We start from the raw sequence: 15,925 nt of genomic DNA, 5'->3' as shown, positions 1-15,925 counted from the left end.
CAAAGGGTTAGCAAGGATGTAGAGCAATTAACTCTTCTACATTTCTATTGGGAATGCAAAATGCTGCAGTCACTTTGAAAAACTGCTTGACAGTTTCTTATAAAAGTAAACGTTCTTGAACCATTTATCCCAGACATCCCATTGCTACGTATTTATACAAATTAATTATGTTATGTTATATTACATCAATTACATATTAATTACAGTGATTAAGACTCCTAGCTATTTATAGAAACAAACCAAAAACTTATATTCACACAAAATCAGGTACGCAAATGTTTACAGCAGCTTTATTCATCCTCACTCACAAATTGGAAACAACCGAAATATCCTTCAATTGGTGAACGTATATCCATATAATGGGATACTACACAGCAATACAAAGGAGCAAACCACTTGTACATGTCATAACAAGGATAAATCTCAAAGGTGTTATGCTGTGAAAAAAGCAAGATTCAAAAGGGTACACAGTGATTTCTTTCATGTGACAATTCTGGGAAAAGGACAAACTAAAGAGATCACAGGCAGGTCAGTGATTGCCAAGATGGGGCAGAGAACCGAGTAGAAAAAGATGTAGGGGAGCTCACAAGGGTGATGCAGCAAATGCTCTAGATATTGATTATGTGGTTGGGCTTTTTTTTTTTTTTTTTGACCGTGCAGTTGTCAAAATCTGTAGAACTGTACACTAAAAAGTGCAGATTTTACTTTTTTTAAAGCATATACTAACTAAAACTGGTAGTAAACAGGCACTGTTTACTTGGGCAACGTAGACAAATGCAGTCTCAAAAAAACAAGGATTTATGAGCCTAAGAAGACGCAAATTAAAATTATTTCAATAAGCTTTCAAACTTTCAGTTTTAGTTTTGCTAGTTTTATAATCTGTTTTGTAACACTTTCTGTATTGTTACACACATCTTTTCCTTTAGAAGATCGCAAGCCACTGACTACAAGTATCTAAAATTTCATCACATGTGGTGCTACAGTGGTGGAAGGAGGTAATTCTCCTGGGTTCAGCGTTATTTAATTTTACATAATAGTTGAACAATGAACACTTGAGGACCTACCACACACTGTGAGTTGCTCAATTATTCAAAATTTGATATCTCAGTTTTCATTCACTAGCATTTCATTATCTCGTTCAGAAGAATAGAGAGTGCTGAACTGTTTTCAATTCATACCTGGACCCCAGGGTCCAATTTGCTCTCAACAGGGAAACTAGAAGACTCTATAAAAACCTGCTTTGCTCCGTTTTTTGTTTCTATTCTTGCTAGGACCTGCACCCCCACTTTACACAACCCTCAGAATGCAAATGGTGTATGTCCTCTTTGTAAGGAACAAGGAATTCATAATTTTCCATACAACAGATAATATATAAGCACAGACCAGATGATAATGACCGGAGGAAGTTGTCATATGCATATTCTAGACCTCCAATGCTAAACATCTTGATGCCAAGACCCCCACAGCTCCTAGAAATAATGCCCGGGGGGTGCCTGGGTGGCTGGGTCAGTTGAGTGTCCAACTTTGGCTCAGGTCAAAATCTCACAGTTCATGGGTTCGAGCCTCACATGGGGCTCTGTGCTGGCTGTGCAGAGCCTGCATGGGATTCTCTCTGCCCCTCCCCCACTTGTGTCTGAGTGCTTTCTCTCTTTCTCTCTCAAAAGAAATAAGTACAGTTGAAAGAAGGAAGGAAGGAAGGAAGGAAGGAAGGAAGGAAGGAAGGAATGAAAGAAAGAAAGAAAGAAAGAAAGAAAGAAAGAAAGAAAGAAAGAAAGAAAGAAAGAAAGAAAGAAAGAAAGAAATTAGACCTGGGTCCTCATCTTAATCTTAACTGGTTCCTGGATGGCTGAGAGGACACATACACCAGGCCAAGAACCTCAATAAAAACCTCCAGAAGCCAGGCAAAGAGGAAACTCCCTCCTTTCCTTTCTGAATCTCCCAGACACTGCCTGTACTTGTACTCTCTCTATACTTTCAATAAAGTCTGCTTTCAGGGCGCCTGGGTAGCTCAGTCGGTTAAGCGTCTGACTCTTGGCTTCCGCTCAGGTCATGATTTCGTGATTCATGAGTTTAAGCTCTGCATCAGGCTCTGTGCAGACAATGCAGAGCCTGCTTGGGATTCTCTCTCTCCCTCTCTCTCTCTCTGCTCCTCCCCTGCTTGTGCTCTCTCTCTCAAAACAAATAAATAAATAAACTTAAAAAAAAACTAAACTCTACTTTCACCTCTTGTTGGCTTGTGCTTGATTTGTACCCTGCACACAGTTAGGGACCCTCTGGGGCCGGCAGATCCCCTGCCCTGCGTCTGCAGACCTGGCCTGTTGACATCAAACCCACTGGTAGGTCTTAGACTAGTTTGTTCCTCAGTATTCCAGTCTACAAGGATTTGTAAAATCGTTCTTCATGGAACTTTGAAAGCTCCATAAAACTCACAAATTATGTATGTGTGAGGAGGGAAAAGAGGCAGAAATCCAGATTCCCAACACTTGCTTTAAGTGTGGTAGCTGTACGTTAATCTATATTGCATATTATTATTCTATGTGAGAAACAGGCTACCGGTGAGAGGTTTTTGAAAGCCAGCGGTCTAGATGTTCCTTTCCACCTCTATGATTCCTATTGCAAATATTTCATAATCACATAAGTGTGCAGCTCCACTCAGATACATCATTTAGACACCAAATGGGAACAAAACAAAATGTTCCTATAGTCTTCCCTCCCAAATAAAAGAGTAAGAAATAACTGTGTTGGAAAATCACAAACCATAATCTTGGAACTTCTCTTCTCAGGTTATGTACTAAGATGCCTGGTAGAGGAAAGTATGTATTGAATTACCAGGGGCCTCTTCAACACAAATAAGAGCCTCCTATGCATTCTGGTACTCTCCTCACACAGGCTGGGCAGGTAATCAGGAAAAACACTGCTGACAGAAACTTAAATTAAGTGAGCCATTTTGCACAGATTTGCATTCTAGCAAAGGTGAGCTTACAAAGTGCATCTCGGTTCAGAATACTTACAAGCATTCCAATGTTTAATACTTTCCGAACTGGAACAAAGAAGTCAGGGAAAGGTCAGCATAGTCAGTGCATATGAAAAGAATCTGGCAAAAGTCTGCCTGTAGAATGGAGCAATTTCCCCCATGTCCTGTGGTCAATATTCGGATAGAGTACACAGTCTGTAGAGATTTGTCACTTGCCATGCCACTTTCTCAAAATAAAATCTATTGGCCAGCAAAGAAGGTAAGTAACATGGTGCAAAAACAAAACCAAACAAAACAACAAACCCTATTAAATAGGGTTCAACTCTTGGCTGTGCTACCAAATCACTATATGTCTCAGGCAAGTAATTTTCTGTCTCAGGCCACAGTTCCCTCATCCACAGAGTGAGAGGGTATAAATAATTAATTTCCATATTCCTTCCCATGCCTAGCAACATTCTACAATCCAAGGAAGAAGGGCCCAACTGTATGCTCCTAGTCTCTCCATCTAGCTACCTCCAAACAAATACAGTATTTGTCCAGAATCAGTCTGATTATACAATAATCTTTTTTATGTGTTACATACCCAATTGCTCCCAGCCGCTCGCTGCCTAAGGGAAACCCCCTCACTGTGGGCACAACCACAAATCACATTCTATGCTCTCATTACAATTCAGAGCCAATTATACAGAAGTGTTTGATGACTAGCCAACCCCATCTTTGCTCAATATTTCCAAAACCTGCCACAGGAAAGAGAAATGTATGGTTGGTACTTCAAAAAGATCTGTATGTAATACAAATCTCCAGGGATTTTGCTCAGATATCACTAAGCTCCGGCCCACCTCAGTGTGATTTTTAAGGGCAGAGAAACCTTCAGCAATCTTTTTTTAAAAATAAAATTTAATGTTTACTCTTTTTGGAGAGACAGAGTGCGAGCTGAGGAGGGACAGAAAGAGTGGGAGACACAGAATCCAAAGCAGGCTCCAGGCTCTGAGCTGTCGGCACAGAGCCCTACATGGGGCTTGAACTCACAAACCGCGAGATCGTGACTTGAGCGCAAGTTGGACGCCTAACCAACTGAGCCACCCAGGCACTCTTCCTTCAGAAATCTTAAAGGTGCCAATCACCTTGGTCAATTCTTCACAAATGATGTTTTCACCTTTTTTCAATTGCCTCAATTTTCCATAAAATTTGGGTGATAGAAAAGGTAGAACACACTAACTTAGGCAACATACTATTCTGCTTTGTGGGATAGTAGTGTTTTTTCCTTAGAAAACAAACAAAAAAAGTTACACATGGGGGAAGGAGCGTTCGGCAAATTCTAAATGTGTTGGAAACATTGAGGGCATTCAGAGATGTTGTTAGATCTGACATACAGCTCAGTGCTAAGAAGAACAAAAGCCAATAATTTGGACCTCGTGACCAAGTCAAGAGGCACTAAAATGCTCAAGAGAGACTGCGAGACTCTGCCTACCTTGGTGAGATTACTTTCCACACCAAGGCAACATGTGCTGCCAGCAGCAGAGGCTGTCAGTATAGCTTCCAATTTTAGGAGAGGCTAGTCACCCATACAGTTATCTCCAGTGGGGTGATATGGCAAACACTCTAGTTTTTAAATCCCTTCCTTTGATTTGAGGGTGCTGGAATATTATTTACTTATGATAAAGGTTAGATTGTGTATCATGGAGACTTTATACAATCAGCTCATTGATAGAATTACTACTAAGCTACACATATGGTTCATCGCAGAATTAGTAAAATGTTTGAGGCTATGGAAAACTACTCATAAAGCTCAAAATTTGCTCTGAATTTAGCTTTTGAGCCTCTGTTTTCAGTTGTAGGGTGGGGGGTTCTGAGTTGCTACTGGTTGATCGTGTGTAGTAAGTATCAGGATCCATCCCCTGGAATAATGACGGGGAAGATATAGGGTGGAAATTGGTAATCATTCTGAGAATGGGTTGAATGGGAATACATGTATGCCTAGCACCAAGATGATCAGGTCCCTACATTTTTATAACTCATTTTTAACTGGATTCTTTAGAGGCACTTGTGACCCTAAATCGCCTATAGTCCCAAGAACTTGCCAGAGTGGAGCGTTACGTATTACAGAGACCCTCAAAAGGGATACATCCAAACTAACTTCAATCTTTCCTTCTCTCTCCCAGAAAGATGTAGGAAGAGTGGCCCAGAGAAATTTGAACATAGCTGACTTCAATGGGAATCAGCTGATCAGAAGAAATCAGTCTTGGAAACCGTTCTCTCCATTGAGATATGCGGGACGATGGAGAGTAGAGTCTGAGAGGATAGAACAGACACGGATGCAGGGTATGGGGAGAAGCCTAATTCCACAAGCAGAACTCACTAAAATGGGAGTTAAAAATGCAGATGGCATCCAAGGCCCACTCACAGTGATCAGGAAGAGGGAAAGTAAGATTAGGCGATGGAGTATTCTGCCTGGGGCGAGGCCAGCTACAGTTAAGGGGAATTCAAGGATAGATAGTTGTTAGTTATAGCCAGTAAGCCGGCATACTTAGACAAACAAGGGAAATTTCTTTCTGGCCTAGAACATCCCAGTCACTGCGATGGGCTTATGAAAAGACTTAAGTCCCAGAGAACATCAAGCAGAAGAGCAAAGTGTAAGTATAGTTCTAGGGTCAACAGACATTTTTCTACGAAGAGCAGACAGTAAACACTTTAGACTTGGAGGGACATGCAGTTTCTGTTGAAACTATTCAACTCTGCTTTCGTGACACAAAAGCAATCATAGACAATACACAAGTGGATGGCATAGTTGTGTGACAAAAATCTTTACTGACAGAGCAGACTGAACCGTGTCCTAGAGGGTCTTGAAAGTGTGTGGTAGATTAAACAACAGGAATTTACAATTAAGAGAATAAGGATCTGATCATCCAAACCGGAGAATGATGGGTATAGCTGAATCCTGGCAACAAGGCCCAGTTATCGTAGCTGTGGTGTGAGATCAAGACTGGAACAGCAACACGGGCAGCATAGTAGGGCCAGAATGGTGGCCTGTAGCTACAAAAAACCCTTCCATCCTGGGGTCAGATGGGTTCGAGTCTGAGGCAATGCTGTACCCGCAGTTTTGCAAAGCCAGGAATCACAGCTGTTGGGAGGGAGAAAGCAAGCAATGCATACCAGAGAATGTCTGCCAGGAAGAGCTTCAGATAGCTGCCTGAATTCTTCAGTTGGCCTTTGTCCAGATTTTGGATTCTGCCTAGGGTCAGTAGAGCCACATATATATTTGCCCCTTACAAAAGCACAGTGTAAGGGATACTGGAATACTTAGGAATATGGATTCTAAACCCTTTGATCTACTTTTTTTAGAACTGTGCTGTGCTGTCAAATGAGGATAATACTAATCCCTGAGACCATCCTTTCTCAGGGTGCTCTTCTGAGAATTCAGGGAAATCATGGTTGCAAACATTCTTTGTAAACCATGAAGCGCTTGCTCTCCATAGCCTGGTTATGATGATGAAATTTATAAGCAATGTTCTAGTTTGGTCATGAATTGCTCTCATCTCTATACCCTTCTTAAATAACAGATACCTAATCACTTACAAAGCAAAATGGTTTAAGGCAATTAGACAAGAGGTAGTTTCATACACTTGTCTGAAAGGCTAAGCTGCCCCACGTAACTAATCCAATCTCTTGGCCAATCCAAGCTAAAGGAGTAGAAGGGTCCCACCCAGTATTTTACTAGTTAGTCAGTCTGTCACTTTCCTGATATCTTTTTAAGTGTGTAGCAATAGCATAGGTGTAGCAATAAATAATGTAGCACAGGTAAAATTAATTGATAAAGGAAAATCAAACTGAGGAAAAAATTTCACCTACACACAGGATAGCAAAGAAATTCTAACCAACAGAGAGCTTTCTTCCCAGGGGGCTAGCCATTCTATGCATCCAAATTAAACTTTGTCCTAAACTTAAGTTTGGAGAAGAGTTGTCTGTATTTCCCGTCTGATATCAATCTCATGACAAGGGAGCAGCCCTTCTTTCATCCTAAGCTTGCCACGGAGGCAAATGGGAGACTGGTCAGCGGCGATGTAATGTTAAAACCTTCTCTACTGTTCTGCCAGCACCCGGCATGGCAGAAATCCTGAGAAATAACTGTTTCTGTATCTCCTCCTTGGCACCAATCCCCACTTCCTCAGGCTGTTGAGGAAGGTGTGGAAACACAGAGCGGGTGATTTCTGCCTTGGGTGGCCAGCTCTCTCCAGGACCTGAGTAACTGTAAAAGCAGGCTGAGACTAGCGAATTAAAGCCATCCATCAGGCTCCTTGCACCACACTGATCGGCTGCTTCTGCTGACACCAGTGAGAACGGAGCTCCCACAAGGGGGATGGAAATGCAAGAATTGGCCATTTCAAATTAGGAACCACTTCAGGAAACAGACCGCTACAGAGAAGAACCATTATTCTACCACAGTTTGAAGCCACACTCAGGCTTTACCTAGAAACACAGCCCCATTTGTCAGGGAATGCATTGCTTGCCTGTGAGGTTAGAGGGGAAAAAAAATCCTGAGAGCTTTTCATGTTCTAGGGAAACATGAAAGAACTAAACAGGCCATCTTTGTTACCTCCCAGTACTAAGCAGGCCAGCTTTAATTACCAAAAGCAGCTATCTTGTCTCCATACTTGCTGTGCTGTTTAATCTACAGTCCCAGGTGTCCCAGCCTCTCTATTTGTCAGCCAGCTCTACTTTTATGGAGAGGCAAAAGATATCACTGCGAGCCAGCTTGTGATCTCTCTATTTCCCAATTCAGTCGGGCTCTGCACATTTATTATTTCATTATAAGGAGAATCACAAATGATAATCCTGTGAAATGAATGAACACAGAGCACTGTGGATACTTAGCCACAATGCATTGCCTCGCAAGTCCTGGTTTTGCCCCAACTAGTACATGGAATCTGATACATCTTCCCATCCGGCAGGAAGAGAAGGGATTATGCCTTTCCTCCCAGATGCTATATCAGTTGCCCTTGCACTTCTGCACTTCTCTACTTGTCTGAATTCCAGGAAAGCTGCATCTCCAATATGCTTGGGACTGTGAACTCCTTCCTATGGAGAAACACCATACCTACTCCACACCGCCACTCCATTCAAACCGATTTCCGAAGGTACTTGTAGCAAAAGAAAATATAAGAAGCACAAATAACAGACTATGGTAAACAAACAGATCTCACACTGCGCCCCTGCTAATGACCTACTAGGACACTGCTTTGTTGCCTTCTTCATTCATTCACAAAAATTCACCGGGCAATTCCTCTGTGCGCTTTGTGTCACCCCCTGTGCTAGATGCTGGAAGATACAATAGAATGGAGGAGAAGGACAAGTAAATCGATGTTTCAACTGTGTACTAAGTGCCCCAACAGAGATAAGCACAGACTGCTGTGGGAACACAGAGGACAGAGACATGCAGAAAGAGCGCATCAGTGAGCAAGCAAGCACTGACTTGGCAGAAAGTACAGGTTGGAGACACTAAATACCAGGTTTTCCTGCTTCAGAATTCAATGAAGGCCAGCACTGGCAGAAATTATGCTATGCATAAGCATTCATTTCAGGCTGCTACATTTCTGCATAAGTTTTATAGCTTACATGAGACTTTTCCAATAGAACTGTCTCCAAATATAGGAATAATCTCTATCTGCACTGTCCAAGATGGTAGCCACTGGCGCCATATGCATATTCAAGCACTTGAAATATGGCTAGTGCCAATGAGGAACTGAATTTCTAATTTGTTTGTAATTTTAATTAACTTAAAGGTAAACATAAATTGTCACACATGGCGACTGGTTACCATATTACACAGCACAGGTCTAGATGGTGTGCGTGTTAAGATGGAGTAAGTAAAGAGTGTGTGGATTCTCCCTAGGCAATTATCCTGGTCATTAGAAGCGCTATAGCTGAACAACTCTTTTCATGTCTTATTGCCACTTCCCAATTTAGGGCCCTCATCATGTTACACTTAAACTTTCTGATTTAATGGGATTATCATTTTGTGAACACTGTCTTCTTCCTCGACAATCCATTATATCATTATTACTTTCTAAAGTGGGAAGTTATATTAAAAAATAAAAGACTGTTGAAAGGTTATGAATGGGTAAATGGAATGATCAAAGTCCAAAATCTTGATTATGTAAAAATCTTCTTTTTTTTTTTTAATTTTTTTTTAAATGTTTTATTTATTTCTAGGAGAGAGACAGCATGAGTAGGGGAGGGTCAGAGAGAGAGGGAGTCACAGACTCTGAAACAGGCTCCAGGCTCTGAGCTGGCAGTCAGCACAGAGCCCGACGCGGGGCTCGAACCCACGAACCGTGAGATCATGACCTAAGCGAAAGTCGGAAGCTCAACCAACTAAGCCACCCAGGCTCCCCGATTATGTAAAAATCTTCTTAATCGGCTTCAATTTACTTTTTAAACTTTATTTCCCATTACACCACTCATGCATCCTAGCCTCAAACCTAATGGGATCTCTCACCATATTTCAAATATGCCCACCATTTTACTGTTCTCATATATTTGTTTAAGTTGTCTACTTCTGCTCGGATGTTCTTTATCATCTCTGACTTTTGAAATTCTCCAGGCCAAGCATAAATGCCAGCTGCTCCAATTAGGCCTTCCCAGGTTTGCCTTATCCAGCTGAAATTGATTTCTTATTAACCTGCATTATATATCTGATAGGACTATAAACACAAAAAACAATAGATTAAGTTTAGACGAGAAAAATAAAGATACTAACATTGATCCCCTAAAGTCTATGTATGGATCTCAGGCTCTAAACCTCTAGCCTTGGCATTTTTAGTTCCATTACTAAATTTTATTGGGTTTGCAAACGTTTTTTTGGAGGTCTAATCCTATAATGCATCATGTAAATAAAACGGGATTCTGTAGTCACATAGATTTTAGAGACCCTTCATGGAAAAAGAAACTCTCTCTTGAGAGTCTCACTGTGCAGGACTACAGGATTTATCAGAACTTTTACCAAATTAATGAAATTTATTTAACCCAGACATTTTCAAACTTGAGTAGCCTGGGAATTTATTTTCTACAGTCTATCTATTAACATTTTATGGCACACTATGGCATTGTGGAATACAGTTTAGGAAACACAGTCATTAAAAACAGGAGACTCCTTTGAAACTATTTCTGAAGATAATTAATATTTAGGCTTGGAGTTACTATTTTAACCATTGCTGTATTGCGTTAAGTGATTGGAAACACTGGCAAGATGAATCAACTACTGTGTACTGTAGGGGTAGAAAATTTTTCCTTCTTCCTTTCTAAGTTCTTTGGCTGGTCTACTAATTAAATTGGCATTAGACAGATTACAAGGAAAACACATTTAATTTTGTACATACAAGAGCCCCAAAGATATGAGACTCAAAGACAGTCAGGCACTTGATGTTTATATGCCATCCCTAAGGAATGGGATAGGGGCCTGGGGCTTCCAAGGGGAGGAGTGTAATTCACAAGACAATAAGAGCAGATGTTTGGTAATTAGATGTTGCCCTGTGGCAAAAATAGGTCTTTCAGATTAAAAGTTACCTCTGGTAATAGCTCTCTTTCTGGAACAAGCCTAATATCTATATTATTTTAGGTAGTTAAGGGAGAGGTAAAAGATTTTCTTGAGTCTCCTGGGTCTTGATTGCCTTCAACTCAAAATAAACCACACGCCTAAGTAGCACATTCTGCAGTAGCATATTCTGCTCCCCTTCAGTACCTACTCTAGCCCATGCTCTGTGCTAAATGTTAGGGAAGGGATGAAACAGGACGAGTTGGGAATATAGGGAAAAAATGAGATACGAACAAATTCTGCCAAACTTTGATCCCTCTAGATTCTGGATGTCTACAAATTTGCCGTCAGTTTTCCAAAAACAATGTATTACTGGAAGAAATAACACGTACTGCAATTAAATGTTGGGGGGAAAAAAAACCCAGACTGTTGGCTCAGTACAGTGTTGGTGTTGGTTTTTGTGGTGGTGGTTGTTTTCTGACACTGTTCTTAGTATGATTATATGGTTGAATGGACATAATTGGGGGGAAGGGACTGAAGAATCTATAACTTAGTACTGTGAAAAGAGAAGGGGATATTGACATGGCAGGAAGAAGAGTAGAGATGAGATAATCATACCCCTGAGAATTGCAAAGCCTCTGTGCATGCGTGAAGCATCTATTGGCTCCAAAATGTGATTATCTTCTGGTACCCAAACCACCTGGAATTGCCTAATTGCTGTTCTCCAAGTCTCAAAGAAAAAAATGCGTATGCAAAGACAAACAAGTTGGCAGGGCAGTTTGGAAAGCATGATGGCTCTGCTTGAACAGCAGTCAGAGCTGAGCCGTGCAATTTGGAAAGGAAGCCTGTGTTGAATAAACACAATAAACACACAGTTTATTTATTGTTCCAATGTTTCATAAATATTATTTATTTTGGAAGGGGAGCATAATGGCAAAGTAATAGGGAGCAATTAGCACTGCTAGGGAAATAAAATGGAGGCTTCCTGAGAAGGGCTGGTAAGGAAGAGAGAAGCTACATTCTTTTGTAGTATTTACATTTACATTTCAGTGCAAAGGCAATCGGGAATCAGTCTGGTGAAAGCAACTCATCACATCACTAAAGCCCAGCCAACACTTGGACTTTGCCAGTTTAAAAAACAGGTCGAATTGGCATTTCCAGAAAGTTTCCTTTGGTCCAAATTTCTCTTAGTATAAAATATAAAGAAGTCTTCTTCCAAGCAGAAGTAGCAACTGAGGCAGATTTTCTACAGGATTAGGTAGGGATTAAAACTTTGCAGACAAAGCTAATGGCTCAAAAATATGTCTTATTGATGCCATCTTATTTTAGGGAAAAAAAAAAAACCACTCTGTAATTTTTGTCTCAGTGAATAAGTTAGCCAAGCAAATGAAGTGGCTTTGGGTATCATAAAACTAGGACTTTGCTTATGTCACTAAAAATGGAGCATGGAGGGGCACCTGGGTGTCTCAGTCAGTTAAGTGTCTGACTTCGGCTCCGGTCATGATCTCACAGTTCATGGGTCCAAGCCCCGCATCGAGCTCTGTGCTGACAGCTAGCTCAGAGCCTGGAGCCTATTTCAGATTCTGCATCTCCCTCTCTCTCTGACCCTCCCCTGCTCATGCTGTCTGTCTGTTGTCTGTCTGTCTCTCTCTCTCAGAAATAAAACATTAAAATTTTTTTTAAAAATTGAGCACGGAACCAACTTGAAGAGCTTCTAATGACCAAGATGGAAGAATTTGAGAAACAAAATCAAGCAGCATTGGATTATACCCCAAAGTATAAAATAAATATCCATGACTCATTATGCTATAAATAAATGATTAAATAAGTAAATAAATGGAGTAGAGACATATCTCACATACAGAAGAATTCTCCCAAAATTATGTAGGTATGTAATACATTTGGGGTTAATTTTTGTAAAAGGCGTAAGGTCTGTGTCTGGATTCTTTTTTCTTTTTCTTTTCTTTTTCTTTTTCTTTTTCTTTTTTGTTCTTTTTCCTGTGGATGGCTACTTGTTCCAGCACCGTTTGTTGTCAAGACTTTCTTTGCTCCATTTTATTGACTTCTGCCTCTTTATCAAAAATCAGTTGACTATATTTGTGTGGGTCTGTTTCTGGGCTCTCTATTCTGCTCCAAAAGGAAGTTTTTAAAATGGAAGATGCTGCAACCTTATTGTGTACTAGTACAAAAGAAGAGATGTTGGCATTAGACAGGAGGTGATTTTCACAGGAAGGGATAATGCTATATATGCATATAGGTGCATAGATTTGATGGTGGGAGGGTGAGGAAGCTCCTTTCTCAGTGAAAACAGAAGCACCTGAAAGTGAGAATCTGGAAGCAAATATTAGTCAACTGGGGAGGTGAATTTCTAGGAAAATCTAATAGCGATGAAGTTTTGGGGTGATGGTGGAGTGGTCCAGAGCCGCTAGTCAAGAAAGAATTCTTGAAGAGGTCTTTGGTGCAAAAAGGTGATTTTTTTTTTTTTTTTAAAGCATGGGGAAAGGACTCGTGGGCAGAAAAAGCTTCACTGGGGTGATGAGGGGGTAACTGATTATATACCCTCAGGTTGGGAGGGGGTTAGGGATAGAGGAAGTCTTAAATGAATTTTGGAAGCAAGGTTTCCAAGACCTTGAGGGGCCAGCTGTCATTAGGGAAACACCATTTATCACCTTTGGTAAAATCTCAGTCTTGAGACCCCTCAGATGTATATCAGGGGCCACAGGCTTGGAATATGATTGAAAAGGAAGTTTTCAAAGGAATCTTTGTATGTTAAAGTGGATTACAGGATCCTAGGGGGTCAGAATGATGTTAAGCCAAGAATCCCTTTTGCCCCCAGCAGAGTGGCATCATCATCACTGAGGCAGCTGAGTCCCTAGAGGGAGATCACCCTGCTGGCCTCAAGTACTTGTCAGTGGGCTGCAGGCAGGAAGGGAATTTAATTTCTCATTTGCCTTAGTTTCCCACATCACCACGGCCAGAACTTAAACCCCTTCCTTCGCTCTTGGGGAGGCAGGAGTGTGTGAGGAATGTCACACATACCCCACCTGGGTGTGTGGGGCGTGCTGTTAGCCTGTATTTTGCTCTCCACTTTCCCCACGCTCCCTGATCAATGTGGTCTTTGAACAACCGTATATTATAATTTGCCAGGGATTAATTGTCACTTAGTTGTCAGTCCAGCAATTCATTTCATTTCAAAACATTTTAGGGCTTTCGTGAAGGCATTTGGGAGACTGAGCAGGCCATCCTCCCTGGGACAGAGGGCTATCTGTGGGTACTGAGACTAAAGAATAACTTTCAAAGTGAAGATAAAGGGAAGGTGAATGATCAATATAGATGACAGATTAACAGGTGACAATGGCTACATAAAATATGCACATTTTAAGGGAGAGGGAACTATTCCAATTATAATGCCCAGGTAGCTTTTCATATAACATTCACTTATCTCTCTCTATATACGAATTATACCTCATGGAACCCCAGAATATTTATAGAGAAAGATTTCAGAGCCTTTAAGGTTAAATTAAGACTATGGTGCTTGTAGATGGGGCGCCTGTGTGGCTCAGTTGGTTAAGTGTCCGACTTCAGGTCAGGTCATGATCTCGCAGTCTGTGGGTTCGAGCCCCGCTTCGGGCTCTTGTGCTGACAGCTTAGAGCCTGGAGCCTGCTTCAGATTCTGTGTCTCCCTCTCTCTCTGCCTCTCTCCCACTCGCTCTCTGTCTCTGTCTCTCAAAATAAAATAAAGACATAAAAATATTTTTTTGAAGACTATGATGCTTGTAGAATAACAAACTACATGCAGCAAGTTTTAATAGTACCACTTAGATTACACCATACACTTCAAGAATGCTCTAAAGCCTGAGATTTCTACAGACTTCCTTTCAGATCCCACCTTTGAGGAAAACTTCGGCAATGGCATAATTTTAAATTACACTTAAAACCATATAAGAATATGGTTGTATTTACTTTATCCCAAAAGGACCTTAGATTTTGTCACGCTAAAAAAGTATTATTATTAAACTGATCTTAAGTTTGAAAAATGCATATGGGGTGCTGGGCGGCTCCATCAGTTAAGCATCCATCTCTTGGTTTTGCCTCAGGTTATGATCTCACAGTCGTGGGATTGAGACCTCATGGGCTCTGCGGTGACAGTGTGGAGTCTGCTTGGGTCTCTCTCTCTCTCTCTCTCTCTCTCTGTCTCTCTCTCACTGCTCCTCCCCGACTCTTGCACACAAGCATCCTCTTTCTCTCAGTAAATAAACATTTAAAAAAAATAATTTAACAGTCACGTGTCAGCCAAAGATGGTTGTGTTCAGGCTACTTGAGCAAAGGTTGGAGTGAACCCCAGCGTGCCAAGGAGAAACCGTGGAGGCACTGACTGTTGTGAGCAGAGCCTAAGGCTCAAGATGAAAAATCATGAATCAGATGATACTGTCAAGGAAGACTTAATTTTCAATATCATAACCAGAAAAATTAACCAACTCCCAGAAGCAGAAAGGAATCTGTTTGAACATGGATCAATATATATTGGACTTAATGCTGCTGTCTGTGGTCTAATAGCAAATAGTCTTTTTTGACGCATCTTAAATGTGACACGGGCTTGTATAGCTGCTGGCTTACCAATGGCAGTGATCCCGTTTTTGACTGCGCATGCATCTTACAAAGGTTTTGTAAATTTACCTTTGAATACGGGTGATCTGAATTGTGAAACCTGTACCATAACACGGGGTGGATTGGTTGGTCTTGTTTTTGGTGGTCTGTACCCTATTTTCTTGGCTATACCTGTGAATGGTGGCCTGGCAGCCAGGTATGAGTCAGCCCTGCTACCAGAAAAAGGAAACATCTTAACTTACTGGACTAGAATTTCTAAGCCTGTCTTTAGAAACATGTTATTTCCCATTTTGCTCCAGACCGTGTTTGCAGCATACCTTGGATCTAGACAATATAAATTAGTTATAAAGGCTCTTCAGTTACCTGAACCTGGCCTAGAAATTCAGTGATTGTTAAACAACTTTGTATACAAAAATAAAGCTGTAATGTATGAAAAAAATAATTTAAAAAATGCTTATAATGACACAAGATTTGCGTAACTTAAAACTTCAGCCAGAAGACACTACAACAATAGAAGATGACCTTCTCCTAGTTTCCATGGAAATAACATCAAAGAAAATACACTTATCTTTTAATAGACTTCTGATTCTACCAGGTTATTGAAAATTATAAAACTAAGATAACAAATTTAATGACTTAAAAAGGAAACGTGGCATTCTTTTCTCCAGAGAAGAAGGAGGGGTTATTCCACCCTCTTCCGACGCAGGGCTGTTTGCAGGCATTTTTGGTTGTCACAACTAGGAGTAGGTGGGTTAGCCCTTGGCGTCTAATAGTTCGACCCACGGAAAGTGCTAAACATCTTAACATGCACA

The 15,925-nt window shown here is 40.9% G+C and overlaps 1 protein-coding gene across 1 annotated transcript; it reads left to right on the top strand.

The window, feature by feature from the left end:
• Positions 1 to 14,900: 14,900 nt before the first annotated feature.
• On the top strand, positions 14,901 to 15,546 carry LOC120225506 (transmembrane protein 126A). The gene has a single exon (XM_039223684.1). The coding sequence runs from the start codon at positions 15,125 to 15,127 to the stop codon at positions 15,500 to 15,502; it is 378 nt and encodes a 125-aa protein (XP_039079615.1). The 5' UTR covers positions 14,901 to 15,124; the 3' UTR covers positions 15,503 to 15,546.
• The last annotated feature ends 379 nt before the right edge of the window (positions 15,547 to 15,925 follow it).

The sequence above is a fragment of the Hyaena hyaena genome, unplaced genomic scaffold, assembly GCF_003009895.1.
Source record: "Hyaena hyaena isolate Hyena2069 unplaced genomic scaffold, ASM300989v1 scaffold_1421, whole genome shotgun sequence".
NCBI lineage: Eukaryota > Metazoa > Chordata > Mammalia > Carnivora > Hyaenidae > Hyaena > Hyaena hyaena.
The sequence above is the reverse complement of the archived record's forward strand: the minus strand, read 5'-3'. Positions and strand labels throughout refer to the sequence as shown.